This window comes from Carassius gibelio, chromosome B5 (genome assembly GCF_023724105.1).
Source record: "Carassius gibelio isolate Cgi1373 ecotype wild population from Czech Republic chromosome B5, carGib1.2-hapl.c, whole genome shotgun sequence".
Classification (NCBI taxonomy): Eukaryota; Metazoa; Chordata; class Actinopteri; order Cypriniformes; family Cyprinidae; genus Carassius; species Carassius gibelio.
The window spans coordinates 41,940,820-41,960,756 of record NC_068400.1 but is presented as its reverse complement, the minus strand read 5'-3'; the positions used below and the strand labels follow the sequence as shown (position 1 = coordinate 41,960,756).

Genomic DNA, 19,937 nt, shown 5'->3' with positions numbered 1-19,937 from the left:
AAGGGTGTTGTGATATTCCACTAAACGAGTGGTAGCGAAGTCATTAACCTTGGAGAAAGCATTCATTAAAACACTTTCATTAGGATTGTGTTTATTGTCTATAGACAGTATGTTAAAATATAGCCTAAGATAAAACTGCCTGGAAAGGGAATGATGTGCATTGGCCAGGTTTGAACAGGTCTGAACAGAAGCTCCTAACTATCCATAGGCCAACTGAGACTTGACCTTTGACCCCTGGTGTAACATCAAACAAAAGGAGAGATGACCATCATAAATCTCACGTATGCTTTAGTGTTAAACTATAACAATATCTGTAAAAATGCATGCACAAGATTAAATGAAACAAAAGAACACTATATTTATTTATAAGATTTGAATCATTTGGAAGGATCATTGATGTCTGAATCAAAAGAATCAATGAAATTATTTGCGAATCAATCCAGAACGATTCAATGATTTGTCACTCAAAAATTCACCAAATTCCTTGTGTAGGATAATAAACAAATAAATAAAAAAACATGTTATGCATGTTATATTTTTGTTTTGGAATCAAGGCTCCCAAAGGTATAAACAGTAAATTATTATTACAACATAAAGCAAATGTTATCTATTTTAATATATTTTAAAATGTAATTTATCCCTGTGATGCACTACTGTATTTTCCTTTTATATGTGTCTTAAGTGTCAATTTTTACAAATTGAGAGTTATACATAATCAGAAAGCTGAATAAATCATCTTTCCATTGATGTGTGGTTTGTTATGATAGTGCAATATTTGTCTGAGATACAACTATTTGAAAATCTGGAATCTGAGGATGCAAAAAATCTAAATATTGAGAAAATCATATTTAAAGTTGTCCGAATGAATTCTTAGCAATGCATATTACTAATCAAAAATGAAGTTTTGATATGTTTACGGTAGGAGATTTAAAAAATATGTTCATGGAACATGATCTTTACTTAATATCCTAATGATTTTTGGCATATAATAAAAATCATCAGTTCATTTATCCTCTTCTGGCTCCTCACATCCCAGCCGAACTTGGCCCTCAGGTATTGTCTTTAACACATGACGTGTTGTGCACTTATTTTCTGCTCAGTAGAAACAGAGTCAGAAACAGGGATTGACAGAAGCGACCACAGGCTGTGTCTCTGTATACTGTGTCACTTTTGGTTACAGAGGCATCTTTGTGTTCCATGTTTCTCTGGATCGGATCAGCTGGGTGGGTAATTACAGCCTGTTGTGTGTAAATGTGAGGATATGCTGGCAGGAAATGGGTGGAAGGATTTCTGGGAAATGTAGGGACCAAAGGAATCCCAGTGCCCTCTGTAACGACAGACTGATGTGGGTTTTTCTGTTGCTAAATTAGAAGAAGTACTCTCAGCTAACCACCTCTGCACCACAGATACACAGAAAGATTTGTGAGAGGACACATGAGGGCCACTGCATTGACTCTAAATCACGATCACTTATATCAGAAGTATGCATCCTAGTCAAACTAAACCAATCTCAAATGAACTCAAATATATGTTTTGGAAAAAAACATTTACTAAATGTTAAAAACATAACAAAAAAAAAAAAGAAAAGAAAGAAATGCTCACCATTTATTTTCCTTTATTTGAATAAAAGTCTTTTGTTTAATATTTGATTTGTTTATTACTGAGAATTTTCAGCAGCCATTGCTCCAGGTTTGTTTTTTTTTTTTTACTGTTGAAAATATTTTAAGAAGGCACATTTTCTTGATTGGCAAGAATGCATTTGATATCTAGGTTTGCAATTATTTTTTAATTTATTATATTAATAAATACCCCCCCCCCCCCCCCCCAAAAAAAAAGATTTATGCTTAAAACAAGAGAAATCAACTTCCTAATGATATGAGAACACTTTAGATATTATTTTAAAACAATATTTTTTAAATATCACATTTTGCTTCATATCTTGTTTTAACAATATGTAGATTTTTTTTATTTTATTTTTTTATTTTTACTGCAAAACAAGAAAAATATAATGATAAAGAGGATTTATTTTACAGCATCTGACACAACCTCTGAGGGATGAAAAAGCTACTAGACTGAACTACTGAATGAACTACTAGTGTACAAGACTAGATAATGCTTTCACACGAACCCACGCACACATAACACACACACACACACACATATACATTATATATATACACATACATTGAAGCAAACATGCCACGACAAGCGAGTTTCACAGGAAAAACTAGTCAAGGCTTCAAAATGTTCTTGAAAGCATTTTATGTGGATGAACAAAAACAAACAAAAGCAAGAAAAAAAACCTAATCCCTAAAAAAAATCAATCATACATTTACAGTCTTGAAATAATAGCCATGAACTCAAAAAGGCCAATGAAGCAGTACTTTCTTAACAAGTCCGCGTGAAAAGAAGAAGAATAAAAAGGGAAGTGGTTAAATGGACAGAGAAAAAGCACAAAAGTTCTTCCCCTGCCCACGTTTCCGACCACCTGGCTACTGTTTCCCTCCCAAACCATCCTTCACTGTCAGAGCGGCTTTGAGTGAAGACAAGACAAAGCACAGGCGCTTCACTCCAAACAGCCCTGGCAAGAAAAAGAGGAGGAGAACAAGAGGGATAGACAAAGATCGAGGGAGAATAAAGCCAGCAATGGCAAGCAGCCGAACGACAGGAGAGAGATGATTCCAGAAGCAATGAAGGATCTGTCAAACACACACTAATGCAATAAAGCAACAAATCTTCCTTTAGCGATGACAGCATCATGTGGTTTTATCCTGCTTTAACCGTGCACTCGACTGATTGAGATTTCCTCTAACAGATGGATGAAATATCAAGCTACAACTTTTCAAGATTAGATCAAATTCAGTCAGAGACTTCACTGAGCGTCTGCAGATGAAGAGCTGATTCAGTCGATCACACGCTTTCAGAAACCGAAATAACTCTAAACGGCACCGATTATGATCAGAGATCTCATTTCAGATGTTAATTTCTCACGTTTGGCCGGGACCAATAAGCCACATGGTGCTTGCTTCGCCTTTTGAAGCGAGATGAAGGACCAAACTATTACGACAGACAAGGCATGACATGGATTTAATAACTTGAGCAAAACTGATGATGCTTTGAAGTCTTCAGTTTGCCCTTCAGCCATGTCCATTCCGTTCAATCTGCACATTTTGTTTTCACAGCAAAACAAGTATCACCAGGTGCACTTTTAAGTGCCAAAAGTATGGAGGAAATAACCACACATCTGTCTTTGCATCTGAATTTAAATAATTTCAACCAAAGCTGCTCGAGTCTCTTAGATATGTTTAAAGGAAGAGTTCACCAAAAAATTACAAGTTGCAGAAAATGTACTCGACATCGTCAGGCCATCCAAGATGTGTAGGAGTTTGTTTCTTCATTAGATTTGGAACAATTCCGCATAACACCACTTGCTCACCAATGCATGCTCAGTGAATGGGTGCCGTCAGAATTAGAGTCCAAAAACATCACTATAACATACAGCAAGTCCATCTGTTAACGTCTTGTAAAGCGAAACACTGTTTGGACTCTCATTCTGACGGCACCCATTCACTGTAAAGCATTCATTGGTGAGCAAGTGATGCAATGCTGAATTTCTCCAAATTTGTTTCAATGAAGAAACAAACTCATATTATCTAAGATAGCCTAAGGGTATTCCTGAGAGCTTTGGGTGAACTATTCCTTTAAAAGCAAAGGAGCAGATGCGTTCAATTCATGCAACATAAAGTAAAAAGCAACCAATTTAAGGTTTTCCAAGGACAGCAATAATGCATTTCTCTCTATAAATGAAAATCCACAGATGCCATGCTGTTCTTTAAATGCCTCACACCTTTATTTTAGCTGTAAAGCATTTCGTCATTCACTTTTTAATTTGCATGAGCAACAGAATGCCTTTTGCTCATCAAATACCAATAATACGTTATTTGCAGAAATGCAGAATTGAATGGCCTAACAAATGCTCTTGTGACTCCCAAAAACAGAGCAAGTTCAAGAATACATGGACTTAATAACTCATGCAATTAATCAAACTCATATTATTCAGAAATTAAGAGCAAAGAGTGCAAATTGTCACTGTGACTCATTGATTTTAAATGATTTTCATTATATTTTATATGAAACACAAGGAACATGCAATGGGCCGTCAAGTCATTTCAACACATTCAAACATCTGGGTGGATGGACATGTTACTACATGCCTTATTAATTATTAAAGCACTAATTAGACATAAACCTGTCAAAATTAGTCACAAAACAGGAGAAAAAACAACTTGTAAAGAGGTATAAGTCATCCAAAAGCATGAGTAATTATTCTGAATGTGTTCTGGAGAGCAGCTTTAAATACATTGCTAATGCATAGGTGTACTATAGACGGCAGTGCTCGGGCATCGCCCAGATTGGCTAACCTGTCATTTGAATCAGAGGCTATAATTAAACGAAAATAAATTAGAAGAGAGCGTAGGGGATTTGCTTCTGAGACTTGAAACACAACACAAATTACAGCTTTTGCGACGACCTGGAGCCGTCCCATTATAATCAAAGCAAGCGGCTTCTGCATTTCAGTCAAGTCAGCTTCAAAGACTATAAGGTCATTTTTTTCAATTAGAGGCACTTTAACTACCTGAATGTAGGAAAACAAAACATTTTAAAACTATTAACCTTCAAGTTAATATTAGTAGTGTGTGATGGTAACACATTCATTACAGAGTTTATTTTATAATAACAATAACTTGATCAAGTAACAACTTCATTATAACACCTAATAATTCTATTCTGTATCTATTTTTCTCCTTCTAAAATACAACACACTTTGAATTGCCTGCTGTTTATCTGGTAAGACTTCTGATTAATGTGGTTGTTGCTAAACATCAAAATAAACATTTTTTGGAGGTTTGCATAAAGACAATACGCAGTTCATCGTGCCTAACTCGTGCAGGTGTTTGTCTGATGCTGCAGATGGATTTATGACACAATTAAAAGTCTCAAGATAAAGGTATACCTTAAAGTGGTGTTTCTAAGGGAAAATAACCTGTTGATGAACTTTCAGCTACCGTATGTCATATGAAAAGAATATAACTTCCTATAAAGCACAAGCAGAATGAGAAAAACTAAAAGACATCCAGTGAAGAACATTAATGTCAGAAAACTCAATCTGTCAGAGATACCTAGTTTTTTTTTTTTTTTTGTAATCCCAAGAGCAGTTTAATTCGCCAGTGATGACACAAAGAGATCCCTTACATATATTTACAAAGGTAACAATGGTTTCTGCCAAAACAGCATTGTTACTGTAGTTCTTTCTAGTAAAATAAAACTGTGTTAACTTGTGGTTATCACACGCCATTCTGTCATGCAATAAGATATTAAAAGCTTTTATTCTCTTTGAACGAGATCCTCTATTAGTACGTTGCAGTAACAACAATCACTGTTGTAACTGGTATTTTGGTGGAAACTACACATACCATGGTAAAGCTTTGTAAAGATGTCATACCTTTCTTGAAAACTGAAAATGTAAGCATCTGTGTGGTATATTATCATTCTTTAACTAGGTATATTTTCAATATATATCAATATTTATCAATATATATATATATATAAAAAAAAAATACATATATATATATATATATATATATTTTTTTTTTTTTTTTTTTTTTTTTTTTTTTTGAGAAACGGATAAATCTTATGCTTGTTATTTAAAACTTTCAATATATCATCACCCTCATGTTATATCTTAAAATGCATTGTAGTTATTCTTTAACTAGGATGTGTGTGTATGTGTGTGTGTGTGTGTGTGTGTGTGTACATATACACATGTATACAAACATATATAATATACATAAATAATGATAGCTACAATGCATTTTAAGATATATGATAATGATGATATTTTAAATTTTCAATAACAAGCATAAGATTTATCCATCTGTTTCTCAAAGATAAAAAGATACGGTTACGCATTCATAACATTTAATATCTAATACTCTCCTCATCACACCTTATACCAAAGCCTACTTAAAGATTCTTAATCTCCAAAAAAGTAATGCATTTAACAAATACAGATAAAACATAGTTTGAATAAGCTTCCCTTTTCGAGACTTCAAGAGTGGCTCTTACTGAAGATGATTCAGAAGCGTTCAAGGTTTGGTTTAGGTAATATTTAGCGCGTAATGCATTAAGTGTTTCATAAAGCAGAACCAGATCTTAAGACGAGAGAAGTGTCAGAACACGCTGCTCATCTCGAGGCTGGAGTCACTAGTCTCAGAAACATCTCAGAAACAGCCACCAGAATGATGCACAAAGTCAGAGCTCGGAAGAGTTGAGAACTAACCCGTTTCGAACTGATCTGAAGCCGACGCGCTGAAGCAGGCAGCGAGGAGCAAAGCTGCGATCCTCCGCGAATCCATCGCTCTTCTTCTGGAGCAGGCTGAAAGAGATCTGAACACCTTCTCTTCCTCTCTCCTCCTCACAGGTGAAGTGTTCGAGTCCAGTCTGGTGCGGCGAGCAGATGAATGTCAGAGAACCTCGTGAAGAGCGGCTCGACTTCTAGCAGACGCTCGCGCACAAGACAGATAGCAGAAAAAGCAGGGATCCTATTTCAAATCATGTGACAGGAAATCGGGGCAATAGATTCAACCTGCCCCGTGCATGGGGGTATATACCTGTTGCGCGCTGTGGGCTGGCCACATATCCAATAGCTGCGAGCCACGGACAACAAAGAGTTAAGAAAATAACCCGAAGACTTTTAAAACGCCCTTTTCCACTAACAAATATGTGACTTTCTGTAGGATAGATAGATAGATAGATAGATAGAGTTCATTTAAATATTTAAAAAATACAATTAATATATGACAAATAAATGACTAAATATTAATAATAATAATAATAATAAATTAATTAAATTTATTGTGAATTTTAAGACTTGTTTGTACAGTTGTGACGTTTAAAATACAGAAGAAAAAAATTCGACTTCTGATTTATTTGTGATTTAATTGCATTACTGTATAGACTATAAAAGCAGTCAGTGTAAACCAATAGTGGATTTAACATCAACATTTAACATTTAATATTAAAATGTATGATTTTACCGTAACTGCTTCCCTTTAAAATACTTTGGTCAGTTGATAAATTATTTATGCAATTTTATATTATTTATTTTAAATAATTAAAAGAGCAATTTTATGTCAGTGTCTCATGTCTGGTCAAGATTGATATTAGATTTAGAAGGTTAGTAGTAATTCAGTACTTTTTAGAAAGAGTAACTGTTACAGTAATCTAAAGAAATTACTATCATATTTATTTTTACATTAACTTAACCAACAGTGTTGAAGAGTTCATAAATAAATAAAAAAAAGTTATTTAAAGTACACTTTTTTACATGCATGAAAAAAAAAACATAAAAGACTAAATAAGGACTTATATGTTCATAAGTTAGTTTTATGATTCCATATAATTAATATTTGCCCTCTTTCTGTGTTTGCATAAACGGGTGGAATATAACATGAATGTAAATGTGAATCCTGTGGTAAATAATGACACAGCAGCATCACTTGTGCAGAATGTCCCTCTCTAGTGGGAGAACACATGAATGAAGGATCCCTGACCTCGGTCTCCAGAGCAGAGCATGCAGAAGTGACTGAAATCAGAACCAACTCACCCCAAACCCCCAAAAATAACAGGATTGAAAGGATTCGGTTGGGTATGAAAGTGACCAGAAGGCAGTGAATCATCAGCAGGATGGTCAGAACATATGACTTGAAGATATATCCAGTAAACTTACAAAACCCAGCATGATTAGATTTGCCTCATGCACCGGCGAAGCCCAAAATTACTACTGCTTACAGTTTAACATCTTGTGACTACATCAAAATTAGACAGTCGAGCCCAAACAAGTTACTCAGGTGTATTTCGGGTAGTTAGATGTGTCATTGTCTTCAGCCTTTGTCTGATGTTGTAAATATATGATAATTATAAGCATTCGCGAGAGAGAAGTCACACTCCCTGTCCTTATAGTAGTAAACATGATCTCATATTTTCCAATCTCAAATAATTCTTCAGTCATTCACAAAACCTCATGAATGCACTCAAATATTTTTTTTTAAAGAAAAGTTAAGGGTTAAAATTATTTTCCTTAAAACAATAAATGAATATACTATAAACTATTATATATTACATTTAACAAATTTTATATGTAATTTTATATATTTAAAAAATATATATAATAAGTGTGTATTATGTTTGTTTATATATATATATATATATATATATATATATATATATATATATATATATATATATATATATATATATATATATATATATATATATATATATTTATAATGCAATTTAATTTTGTAAATGTGAACTATGTATGCATATGGGTCAAAGACGAAAAAGTGTTTAACCATAAAAGAAAAGTGTAATACTGCTTTAAACTGTTGTAGTCCATAAAAAAAAAAATGTAAAAAGTTTTCAGTTTTATTTAATTGCAATTTTGTTTTTGTTTTTCTGAGCAAAACATAAATATCATACATCTTGCCCTGATTTACGGAAGACACCCAGTAAAATGTCATTCAGTGTAACAATCTTGTCAGGCATATTTAACACAAAAATCTATTTATGACATATTAAAAGACTAATTACTTTCACCCCAAATACTAATGAGTTGTAATTTTACATTTTTAAAATTTTCCACTATCCTAAGTTTTGCCCATTTGTCAGTAAGAATTTTGTACTAATTTAAAACACAATCAAATTTCGTGTGCTCCATTATTCATTTAGTTATTTTAATATGTACATGTCAGAATAAGCATGTTGTTTGAATTTTTGCATAAATATTGTGTTACACTGAATGACAATGTAACATTATTTCAACCAAATTTTGACATTTTATTGCCCAAAAACTTATTTAAAACCTTAAAAGTAGACATTTACTTACATTTAATGTGCTTTCCATTGACACAAAATCACTTTTGTACATTTTTCTTGATGCGGACATCTTAACGTCGTTGACCCATATACAAACACACAACATATAACATGAATATACCTTATTATAATTACCAGAGATCAAAAATGAGACATACATTATTAAAATACATTGCAATACTGTATAAGCATAATGCATGGTACGTGAATTAAAAGTAGAAAGAAGTTAAGTATTCATTGAAGTATTGGGGTTGATATTAGTTTAATATTGAACATTCAGAAGATTGAGTAGTCTGATATTTGACATGCTTTATAGTTTTGTCATGAGATAGTCTTTCTAACTCGTCAGAACATGTTAAAAAGCAGGTTAGTGGTTCACTGGAAAGTCCAGGATTTTATCATTACACTTGCTGCTTTAGAGCTTATACGGTTTACACGTTTGCCAAGATTTAAACAGATCTGAGTGCCTCGGCGTGTTCGGGGTGGATATAGAAACCGAGGAACCAAGCCAAGCTATCATTAGTGAGGTTTTGTCTCTCCTCGATCACACATCTTATCTTTTCATCACTGTCAGTGCAATTATTCTCACCTCACTGTGTCTGTTTAATTTGATTTATCAAGCAAAATACACACATACACCCATCTACAGTAACCATCATGCCTTCTCCTGTTAGATAGATAGATAGATAGATAGATAGATAGATAGATAGATAGATAGATAGATAGATAGATAAACATGCATAATAGTTGTTTGCTTAGTACACAGAATTTGCGTCTTCTCCCTCCAATGACAAATATATACACAGGAAATAGGTATGTATTCTTTACCCTTGGGGTTTTAAAGCTTTTGCATTCTCAGAAGAAAGATGAAAGTGGTTTTCTTAACCAATCTCACTCACACACACACACACACACACACACACTCATCCATCTCCCTGTGTTTGCTTTGAGCTCTTTAATTAAAGCACAATGTCACCCAGAGGAATGGTTTGTGTTTTTACTACCTCTCATCTTTAAGGCCTTTGAGCTCCAGCCCAGCACAAGCAGAACACCCACAGCAATAACACACACCTGTTTGGGACGGTCTTCATCACACCCTCTGATCCTCCTCCTCGCTTTACAAACCTGTGAGAAGAGGAACACCTTTCACCTGCGGCACAGAAAGGAAAACTTCGCTCAGGCCCGGTCTGGTTTCTGAAGTCTTGGGAGTTTGTGTGATGAGATATACACAGTCTTACAGTTAGCCAGGGTTCGTTAGCAAGGACAGAGCATTAAAACTATACTGGACTTTGTCAGTTTTGTGTGTTGAGGCTAATTACAGGATGACGGTTACTCCGAGAGCATTAGTGTGACTGAGAAACCTCAGGGGTTTGTAAGTGGAACAATTTTTTTCTTTGGACTAATTGCATTTCAAACAATGCAAAAACAACCTCCATGAGGAATAAGTGAGAGGAAAACTAATTACACCAAACTATAAAACTAAAAACTACACTCTACCATTCAAAAGTTATTCATGCTTTTATTCAATAATGATTTATTAAACAAAAGTGAGAGTATAAAGGCATTTTTATTACGCTGTTCTTTTGACGTTTCTATTCATGAAAGAATCCGAGATGGCTGTTAAACTGTTTTCAACATTGATTGAATGATTTCTGGAGCACCAAATCAACACGTTAAGTGCCTATATATTACGTTTTGATATATTTATGGTAGGAAACTTTACAAAATAAATATATCAATGGAACATGAGCTTTACTTAATATCCTAATGATTTTTGGCATAAAAGAAAAACCTATAATTTTGACCCATACAATGTTTTTTTTTGGCTATTGCTGCAAATACACCCCAGAGACTTAAGACTGCTTTTGTGGTCAAAGGTCAGTCATTGCATTTTAACAAAATGCCTTTTCTGATACTGACACTTGTAACAGGTGCGTTTCGGTTCCTGGTAATTTCATATCCATCATCATCTCTTATGAAAGCTCGCTGGAGAATATCTGTATACGGTCGGTCACTGCTGGGATGGAGATTTTTCTGCTATGAGTTTGCTTTTGTTTGTTGGGAATAATTCACCAAAAAAAAAAGAGAATTATGTCAAATTCTGCCTCATGTCATTCCAAACCTGTAGGACTTTCTTTCTTTTGTGGAATACAAATGTAAAACAATTAGATGATGTTCGGTGCAGGGATGCATCATTGTGGCGCTTGAGGAGATTTACTTCCTATATTATTTAAACCTGTAACATTTATGTGAAACTTTCATTCAGCCCTGCAGTGTAGCATAATATTAAGAGATATTTTAATCAGCACCAAACAGCATGAAATAATGTGTGAATGCAGCATATCTGAGTGGAACCTGTTTATATATATATATATTAATACCTTTACAATTTAGAGATTACACAACCATTCAAAAGTATGAAAGAAATCTCTTCAGCTCACCATAACTTCATGCAATAGTAAAAATGTTAATATTGTGTTATTTGTGCTATTTTGATATAATTTAAAATGTAATTTATTCCTGTCATGAAAGCTGTATTTTCAGCATCGTTACTCTTTCAGTCTTCAGAGTCACATGATCTTCAGAAATCATTCTAATATGCTGATTTACCTCTGTTATTAATATTTTTTATTAATATTATCAGTTTTGAAACAGGACTGAATCAATTACACAGAAATAGATTATATTTTAAAATGTTTCTAAAAATTTCAGTTGCACAATATGACTGATGTTCAGTATTTTTGATCAAACGAAGCACAAAAAATAAAAATAAATTAATTAAACTCCACTATTTTTTAAGTCAAGTCAGCTTTATTTATATAGCACTTTAAACAAAATACATTGCGTCAAAGCAACTGAACAACATTCATTAGGGAAACAGTGTGTCAATAATGCAAAATGATAGTTAAAGGCAGTTCATCATTGAATTCAGTGATGTCATCATCTCAGTTCAGATTAAATAGTGTCTGTGCAATCATCTGCAATCGAGTCAACGATATCGCTTATATAAAATATTTGTTACATTTAAACAATCAACACAACATTTGTCACAGGACAGAATCAATAAAATCAACTAGTGAAATCTTAAAATTAAATCCTAGAAAAACATACCCACCTCAGTAAAAACATACATTTATAAAAAAAAAATTGTTTCAAAATCAGAATTGTTTCTACATTTCTGTATTTTAATAGTTTAAAATATTTTATTATGCAAATAATGATATTTTCCTACAGTGTGTGTGCTTCTAGTTTAATAACTCCCACATCTGATTACTTTTCTATATTACTATGACAGATTGTTTTTTCTTCTACAGTATGTAGAGAAAGTCATATTTCGCTTTACGAGACGTGAGTTTGATTAATAGCTGAGATGGAGAAAGGGGAAACCCTTTTTTTGTTCTCTCTCTGTCTCTCTTTTAACTTGCTTTTGGCAGATTAAGCTGATTCAGACAAGACCATTACACTTAATCATCCATACTGGGTCAAAGTCATTATCTGTAATGGCAGGGACAAAGCTCTCCCAGATTTGGGGGATTCTGGGATGGATTTAGCTTCTCCTTTAAAGAGAGAGAGGTTCCAGCCACATCAGTCGCGCAAATCAACTTTCATGTGCAAACGCTGCCCATCTTAACCAGACTCGCTGGGTTTGATTAAGACTTTCTAAGATATGATTCATCTTTAATGTTTAAAAAAAAAAAAAAAAAAAAGGAGCATGTAATAGTGAGTTAAAAGTGCAACCTGTAGGGACTGAACTCTCTAAAAGCTTCTTGAATAAACAGAGCTGTTTAAGTTGGCAGGATGGAAGACATATGATAGGCTTTAATTGAATTAAGACACTAGAGATTGCATGTTGTCTTCAAGCTCGGTTGGCAAAGAGAAATGAAAGGGAAAGGAAGAAATAAAAAGTATTTTTGCATGCCCTGAAATGATGTAGCTAGGAAAATAAGCAAACAGGTTTGATGCAATCTCCAAGGAAAATAAAAAGATAAGCGTTTGCATCTTTATAATGCCAAATTAAGAGGTCACAGTAGCCAACGCTTTCTCATCTCTGAATTTTCAAGTTTAGAAGAAATCCTCGGTTCATGTACTTTGTTCTAGTTTCACTCTATTATGCATTTGTTTTAGCAGGGATCAAGAAAAAGCAATTCAGATTCATTTTCGCAGACTCCATACAACAGGTGGATATCTGATATAGATCTCGAGTCGATATCTGAGATGAGAAGATGGTGCATTATGAGAGAGACTAGCTGAACATTTACACTGGAACAACAGTGTCAGAGACGTGCTCAATCCCACAGTTTAACAGGAGAAAAGGGCAATGTATTGAGAAACTTGGGCTCTGAGGGTACAACAAATCACCTGCATTGCACTTCAGTTAAACTAATCAAGCGAAATAAACGCAAGCTTTCACAAACACACATTCATCTCATTTGAACTCAATATGAGCCCAGCTCCATCGCATCTTCTTTCCAAACACAGACTAGGATCTGAAATTGGAATAAAGTGTGATTACACGTCTTATCTTATCTGTGAGGACCACCGGTGCAGAGCTCCAGGACAGTTGTGCGTTTCGGTTTTTTAAGTAACTTCTGCAAACGAATGTTTCACATCTGCGAGTGTGATAGAGCGCTGCTTCACATCACCTACACTTCTCGTCATGTGCTCCAGATCATTTTAATTGGGCCGCACATGCTGACCATCTATCGCTCCGAGTCATCTGGGCATGGGCTGTGCATTCCTCCTGTTTCCCATTCTCTTCCCGCGTTTGTTTTCCGAAGGAGAAGTTACTCCGGAGCAAGTGCTGTATTGGGAGCTGTGGCTAGAACATGGATAGGTTTTAATGGACACTGAACCAGAGCCAGCTTCCGTTACGCCAGTGCTCTCTGTGGTATGTGTGCGAGTAAAATGAGACGAAATGAACAGAATGAGGCTTTATTATTTTAAAATCAAACTGGAAGAGATGTAAAAATAGACAAAAAGATGCTTAAAAAGACTCATACGCTGCCTTGATTGGTGCATACTTAGGCAACTGGCCTATAAATAGGTAGGTACCTTAATAGGTAGCCAGTGCAGAGGCTGTAAAAGGGGTGGGAGAGGACGCAGGCGTTTGTTTGTTCGCCGCTTCTCCACCTCTGCCCTAGTATTTATTTGTTTTATTTGCTTTATTTTAAAAAAACTTGTTTTATTAGTTTTAAAATCGCAGTTTTAAAATTATTTTGCGAGTATATCACTTAGCTTAGCGAAGCTACAACTGCTAAGATTGTTACGGTGCTTGGCTGACTGGTCAACATTTGGATGGATTTATGTCTGATTTGGCTGTGGATTGTATCACCTTGTCTGCTGACCAAACTGTGACAACGAGCATCGGCTGAATGATCACTGTTAATGTTGGGCAAATTCTAATGGCGTCCAGCATTATCGTCAAATATTCCATCTCGCAGCTGCTGAGTTACAACCAGTGGTTACCTCCACCCTGCATTCCTGTCATAAAACAGCTCGGACTTCTCCGTCGACCCCGGTATGTCCATAGAAGTTCCCGCAATAAGTTTGTTTACCACCAGCATAATGCTGCTTCAATTCCTTCCATCTGGTCAACGACTGCACGTGTCGCACCTGTGGGACGTCATCAGAGCTCTGGCGTTATTGGACATTGTAGCAACCACCCGCCTCTTTTTCCTCTGAGAGCCGCTAGTGCTGGGCGAAATAGAAATCATGGAGTGGATTACAGTGTATTGCGGAGCTTACAGAGACTTGGACCAAAAGATCTGTCTTCCGCCACTATGGAATTATTTAATACACAATCTCTTACAAATAAATCTCTTCTAATCTACGATCATATATTGGATAAAAAGCTGGATTTTATGTGCCTGGTCGAAACTTGGCACAAACCAGGGGATTATTCAGTGCTTAATGAAGCCTGCCCCCAGGGCTACTGCTACCTGGAAAAAGCCCGCAGGTCTGGTCGAGGGGGTGGTTTGGCCGTCATCCATCGGGCTGAATTGAAACTTTCTCCCCTGCCACTGCCTGACTTTATTTCCATGGAATGCTTAGCCTTTAAATGCAAACCTCCTCATTCAATGACAGTGTTGCTCATATACCGTCCCCCCAAATCACACTCTTTATTTCTTACGGAAATACATGACTTACTTACATCACTTTGTTCAGTGTCATCCAACATTGTTATTATTGGTGATGTAAATATTCATGTGGATAACCCCTCTTGCCAGCTGTCAAGAGAGTTTTTGAGTCTGCTTGATTGTCTGGGTCTCCAGCAGCATGTGAAAGCCCCAACACACACTAGGGGGCACACTTTAGATCTCGTTATTACTGACTCTGTCCCTATTAAGAGTTTAGATGTTTATGATCTGGGTGTGTCTGATCACAAGGTGGTCTCTATGGCTTTCACATTTCAATTGCCTACCACAAGACTCAAGCGTCAAATGTCCTTCCGGAACTGGAAACACATTGACCAAAACTCTATGACTGCAGACCTCAAACAAATTTCTTGTCCAGCCATCTCAACTGTAGACGAACTGGTGGACCACTATAATGCATCTTTGAGCAGTGTTTTTGACCTCCACGCTCCTATTAAGACACGTGAAGTTACTTTTGTATGCTCTGCTCCCTGGTATACACGAGAACTACGTAGAATGAAAATGGCAGGCCGTGCCTTGGAGCGTCATTACAGGAAATCGGGACTCACTGTCCATAAGCTTGCATTTCGTGACCATCAAAGGACCTATTTTAAGTCCCTGAAAGACGCACGTTGTCAATTTTATTCAAATCAAATCAATAAAAATACAGGTAATTCTAAGCAGTTGTTTGCCACAATTAGCCATTTTTTGGAACCACAAAAGCCTTCTTCCACTGAAGTGACTAAGGAGCGCTGTAATAATTTTATTGACTTTTTTAGATCAAAAATCAGCAACATCCGCTCCTTAATGCCTGGATCATATCCCCCACCTTCACCTGCCTTAAATCCTTTAATTGGGAGTTTGCCATCTCTCCCATATTTTACTGAGTTCTCAAGCAGCCAGATTGATGAAATTCTGCGAGGAATGAAATCAACATCCTGCACATTGGACCCTATTCCGACAGTTCTGCTTAAGTCATATTTTCCTATTGTCAGTCCAATCATTACAAAGGTAGTTAATCTTTCATTACAAACTGGTCATGTTCCACCCTCTCTTAAAGCAGCTGTTATCCGCCCGGTCTTGTAGAAGCCCTCATTAGACCCAGAGGAGCTTGCAAGCTACAGACCTATCTCAAACCTGACTTTTTTGTCAAAGGTCCTGGAAAAAACAGTTGCTTCCCAACTTCAGAACCATCTTAGACGTAATAATCTGTTTGAGAAGTTCCAGTCCGGCTTTCGCGCAGCCCACAGCACGGAAACAGCACTGCTCAGGGTGACAAATGACCTACTGATGACAGCTGATGCAGGATCGCCATCACTGCTTATTCTGTTGGATTTGTCTGCGGCCTTCGACACAGTGGACCATACTATTCTCCTGGATCGACTCCATCATACAGTTGGACTCTCGGGGACTGCACTGCAGTGGTTCCAGTCCTACCTGTCTGGCAGAACTGAATGTGTTATGTTGGGAGGATGTAAGTCCAGGCTGTCCACCGTTACATGTGGTGTTCCGCAGGGGTCAGTTCTTGGTCCCATCCTTTTTACCATCTATATGTTACCTCTCGGGCACGTCATCAGCAGACATGGGCTGTCCTTCCATTGCTATGCTGATGACACGCAGCTTTATATCAAAACTGTCCCTAACCCCTCAGAAGCCATCTCTCACCTCACCGCATGCCTTGAGGAGATAAAGGCATGGATGAATGGAAATTTTTTACAGTTAAATAGTAGTAAAACTGAGGGACTCCTTGTTGGTACCCCCCATCAGATTCGTTCTTTTCCTATATCTCAGTTCCTCTTTGATGGCAAGATTATTACTCTCTCCTCCTCAGTCACAAATTTGGGGGTTCAGCTTGATGCACAGTTGACCTACAGCGGCCACATAAAACATCTGTGTAAGACATCATTTTATCAGCTACGAAAAATTTCCAAACTCCGCCCCCTGTTAACTCTTCCAGATGCAGAGAAACTTGTCCATGCCTTTATCTCCTCAAGGCTGGACTACTGTAATGGACTTTTTGTTGGGATTCCTGCTAAGGACATACAAAAGTTGCAGTACATCCAAAACAGCGCGGCTAGAATCCTAATGAAAGTAAGGAAATTTGAACATATCACCCCCATTCTGAAATCACTCCATTGGCTCCCTGTTTCTACCCGGATTGAATACAAAATCATTTTGTTAACTCACAAATGTATTTTCGGCCAGGCCCCATCATATCTCAAAGATTTGATCAATTTGCAACTTTCAAATCGTACCCTCAGATCATCAGGAAGCATGCTCCTTCAAGTTCCTTTCACCAAGCTTTGTACTATGGGGGGTCGAGCTTTTTGCTCTGCAGCCCCACAGCTTTGGAACCATCTTCCTGTCCAGTTGCGAGTCACACAGAGACTGGACACTTTTAAAGCAAACCTAAAGACTTTTTTATTTAGGAAAGCATATAATTGCTGAGCTGTCATGTTTTAGTAATCTGTGATGTTTTGATCTTGTTATTTTATTGTAGCACTTTGAGATTCCCCCAATGAAAAGTGCATTATAAATAAAATCTATTATTATTATTATTATTATAAACAGGATTCTAACCGGAATCTAAGAATCTGCAAAATGGTCAAATGTGGTATTTTAGAACACGACATGCTTGTTGAAAGCATTTAGAAAGCGAGCAAAAATATGAAATTCAGATATACACACACAAAGCTCTTACAGGATTCTAAAATGTGCAGAAATATTGTTAACAATAGTGCATTTCCAATAAGACTGAAAATAATATACTGCATGCAAGTGTTAGCTGACATTTTGGTGTAGCCAAAAAAAAATAAAAAAATAGAAATAAAAAATAAACACCCCTTGATATATTTGCATATATATATATATATAAAGGTGTAAACAAAATTCTTACAAAATAAGAAAAAAATTTTTTTGTAATTTTTTATTTCAACTTAAGTTCAGTTTCAGCTTTACATTTTTTTAAGTGCAATCTAATTGGCTGTTCAAATTAAATTACATTAAACTGACTAAATAAATCTTGTGTAACTAGAAAAAATAAGTTCAAAATTAGTTAAATTAATTTGATGAGTTAAACATAGAAAAACATGCTGAGGCGATTTACTGATTGATTTTTTTTTACAGTGCAATGCAATGAGTATTCTTTATAAAGGCATCATCATTTTGTTCTCAGAAGCACTTCTACGATGCCTTAAAATGGGCACCTGAATAGGTTTTGGAACAGATTTTTGGTTTACTATCCTCAGGAGGTGGTGGAGTCTCTTTTTTGGTCCATAGCCAGACAACACACATCTACACTGAACTTAACAGCATCAACAGCAGTATGAGTCAATGTTACAGACCCTGTGGATCATTCTAGAGTCAGACACTTCAGTCAAGACACACACCAAACTACTGACCACAGACTAAAACTAATGTTAAAACAAAGAACGTTAAATTAGAAACATAAGATTTAAACAAGTCTACTGTCTTTTTACAAATGTCTAAGGATGTACAACATCACAGATGTGTCCCAGGCTGCTGATAGGTCACCTTGTCATCTTGATGTTTCCACGCCTCTCTGAAAAACAAAAACAAAAAACATAACCATTATTAATATGAATAATCAAAAATCTGACTTTCCTAGTGCTGAAAATGCATGTTTGCTTGCACACACACACACACACACACACACACAATTACTTAGCTATCTAAATAGGGGCATTACATAGACTTCTATTGTTTTTATATAAATAAACTTAAATAAATAAATAAATAAACTTTCTGCAAAAAAAAAAAAAAAAAAAAAAAAAAATGTTTGTTTTTAAACCCGTTTTACAAAGGGAGGTTTTTGGAGATTTTGTCAAGTTTTGCTCATTTTTATGCATACAAATGTGTCCCATCAGTAGCACAGGTATATTTGTGACAATAGCATAAGATTACATTGTATAGGTCAAAATGATACATTTTTCTTTAATGCCAAAAATCATTAGGATAATATGTAACGATCATGTTACATTAAGATATTTTGTCAATTTCCTACCGTAAATATATGAAAAACTAATTTTTGATTAGTAATATGCATTGCTAAGAATTCATTTGGACAACTTTAAAAGTGATTTTCTCAATAATTAGATTTAGTTTGTTTTGCACCCTCAGATTCCAGATTTTCAAATAGTTGCATGTCGACCAAATATTATCCTCCTAACGAACTTTACATTCAGCTTTCAGATGATATATATAAATCTCAATTTCAAGAATGACTGGTTTTGTGCTCCAGGGTCACACATTTGTCCCCAAAATGTGGTTAGGTAGGTACAAACCCACACACACACGCAGACACACACACACGTCTCCTCCCTTTGGCTACACACAGGTGTACAGAAAGTCCTGTCTTTTTGGATCTGTCCACAGCATTATGTTCAGAAACATCCTCAAGTCATTTTCTATATAGCATTCCAAGAGCTCATTAAGACCGTCTTCTTTTTCTTGCATGTATAAATCACACACCACGGTATGAGAAGTAGTTTTTAAGCAGGTCGGTGTCTTTTATAGGTGGATCTGGAGCTCCAGATACAGACAGCTTCAAACCAAACACAGTAAAGAATCTAGTAACTAAACCTCAGCCGCCGAAGAACCGATTTATCCATTTAAAAACAATTCTTTTAGATATGAGCGATTTGTGTTTCTTACCCAAGCGTGAATTTTGGCAGCACTATATAAACTCATTTCCATGTGCCTTCATATTTATAAGATACAGTAAATGTGAAACTGTAAAAAGTGTTTAGCGATAGCCATCTCTCCAGAACGGGCCACGGCTCTGACTTTGATGTGTGATAGGACCAGAATGAGGAAGCGTAACAGTGTGTGTGTGTGTGTGTGTGT

General features: G+C 35.8%; 2 protein-coding genes across 6 annotated transcripts in view; both read right to left on the bottom strand.

Annotated features, from left to right (window-relative positions):
* Positions 1-6,619, bottom strand: part of LOC127957054 (kremen protein 1-like) — a 55,781-nt gene extending 49,162 nt beyond the window's left edge. Inside the window, exon 1 of one of the 2 annotated variants that reach the window (XM_052555399.1) lies at positions 6,341-6,619. In XM_052555399.1, the coding sequence (XP_052411359.1) occupies positions 6,341-6,416 (76 nt within the window). In that variant the 5' untranslated portion in view covers positions 6,417-6,619. The remainder of the gene's footprint in view (positions 1-6,340) is intronic. The other variant, XM_052555397.1, reaches the window with a different exon arrangement.
* An 11,103-nt stretch (positions 6,620-17,722) lies between these two features.
* Positions 17,723-19,937, bottom strand: part of LOC127957703 (sushi domain-containing protein 2-like) — a 29,184-nt gene continuing 26,969 nt past the window's right edge. For 3 of the 4 annotated variants that reach the window (XM_052556337.1, XM_052556336.1, XM_052556338.1), the window contains one exon: positions 18,173-18,633. In XM_052556337.1, the coding sequence (XP_052412297.1) occupies positions 18,573-18,633 (61 nt within the window). In that variant the 3' untranslated portion in view covers positions 18,173-18,572. Of the gene's footprint in view, positions 18,634-19,937 lie in introns of all 4 variants that reach the window. The other variant, XM_052556339.1, reaches the window with a different exon arrangement.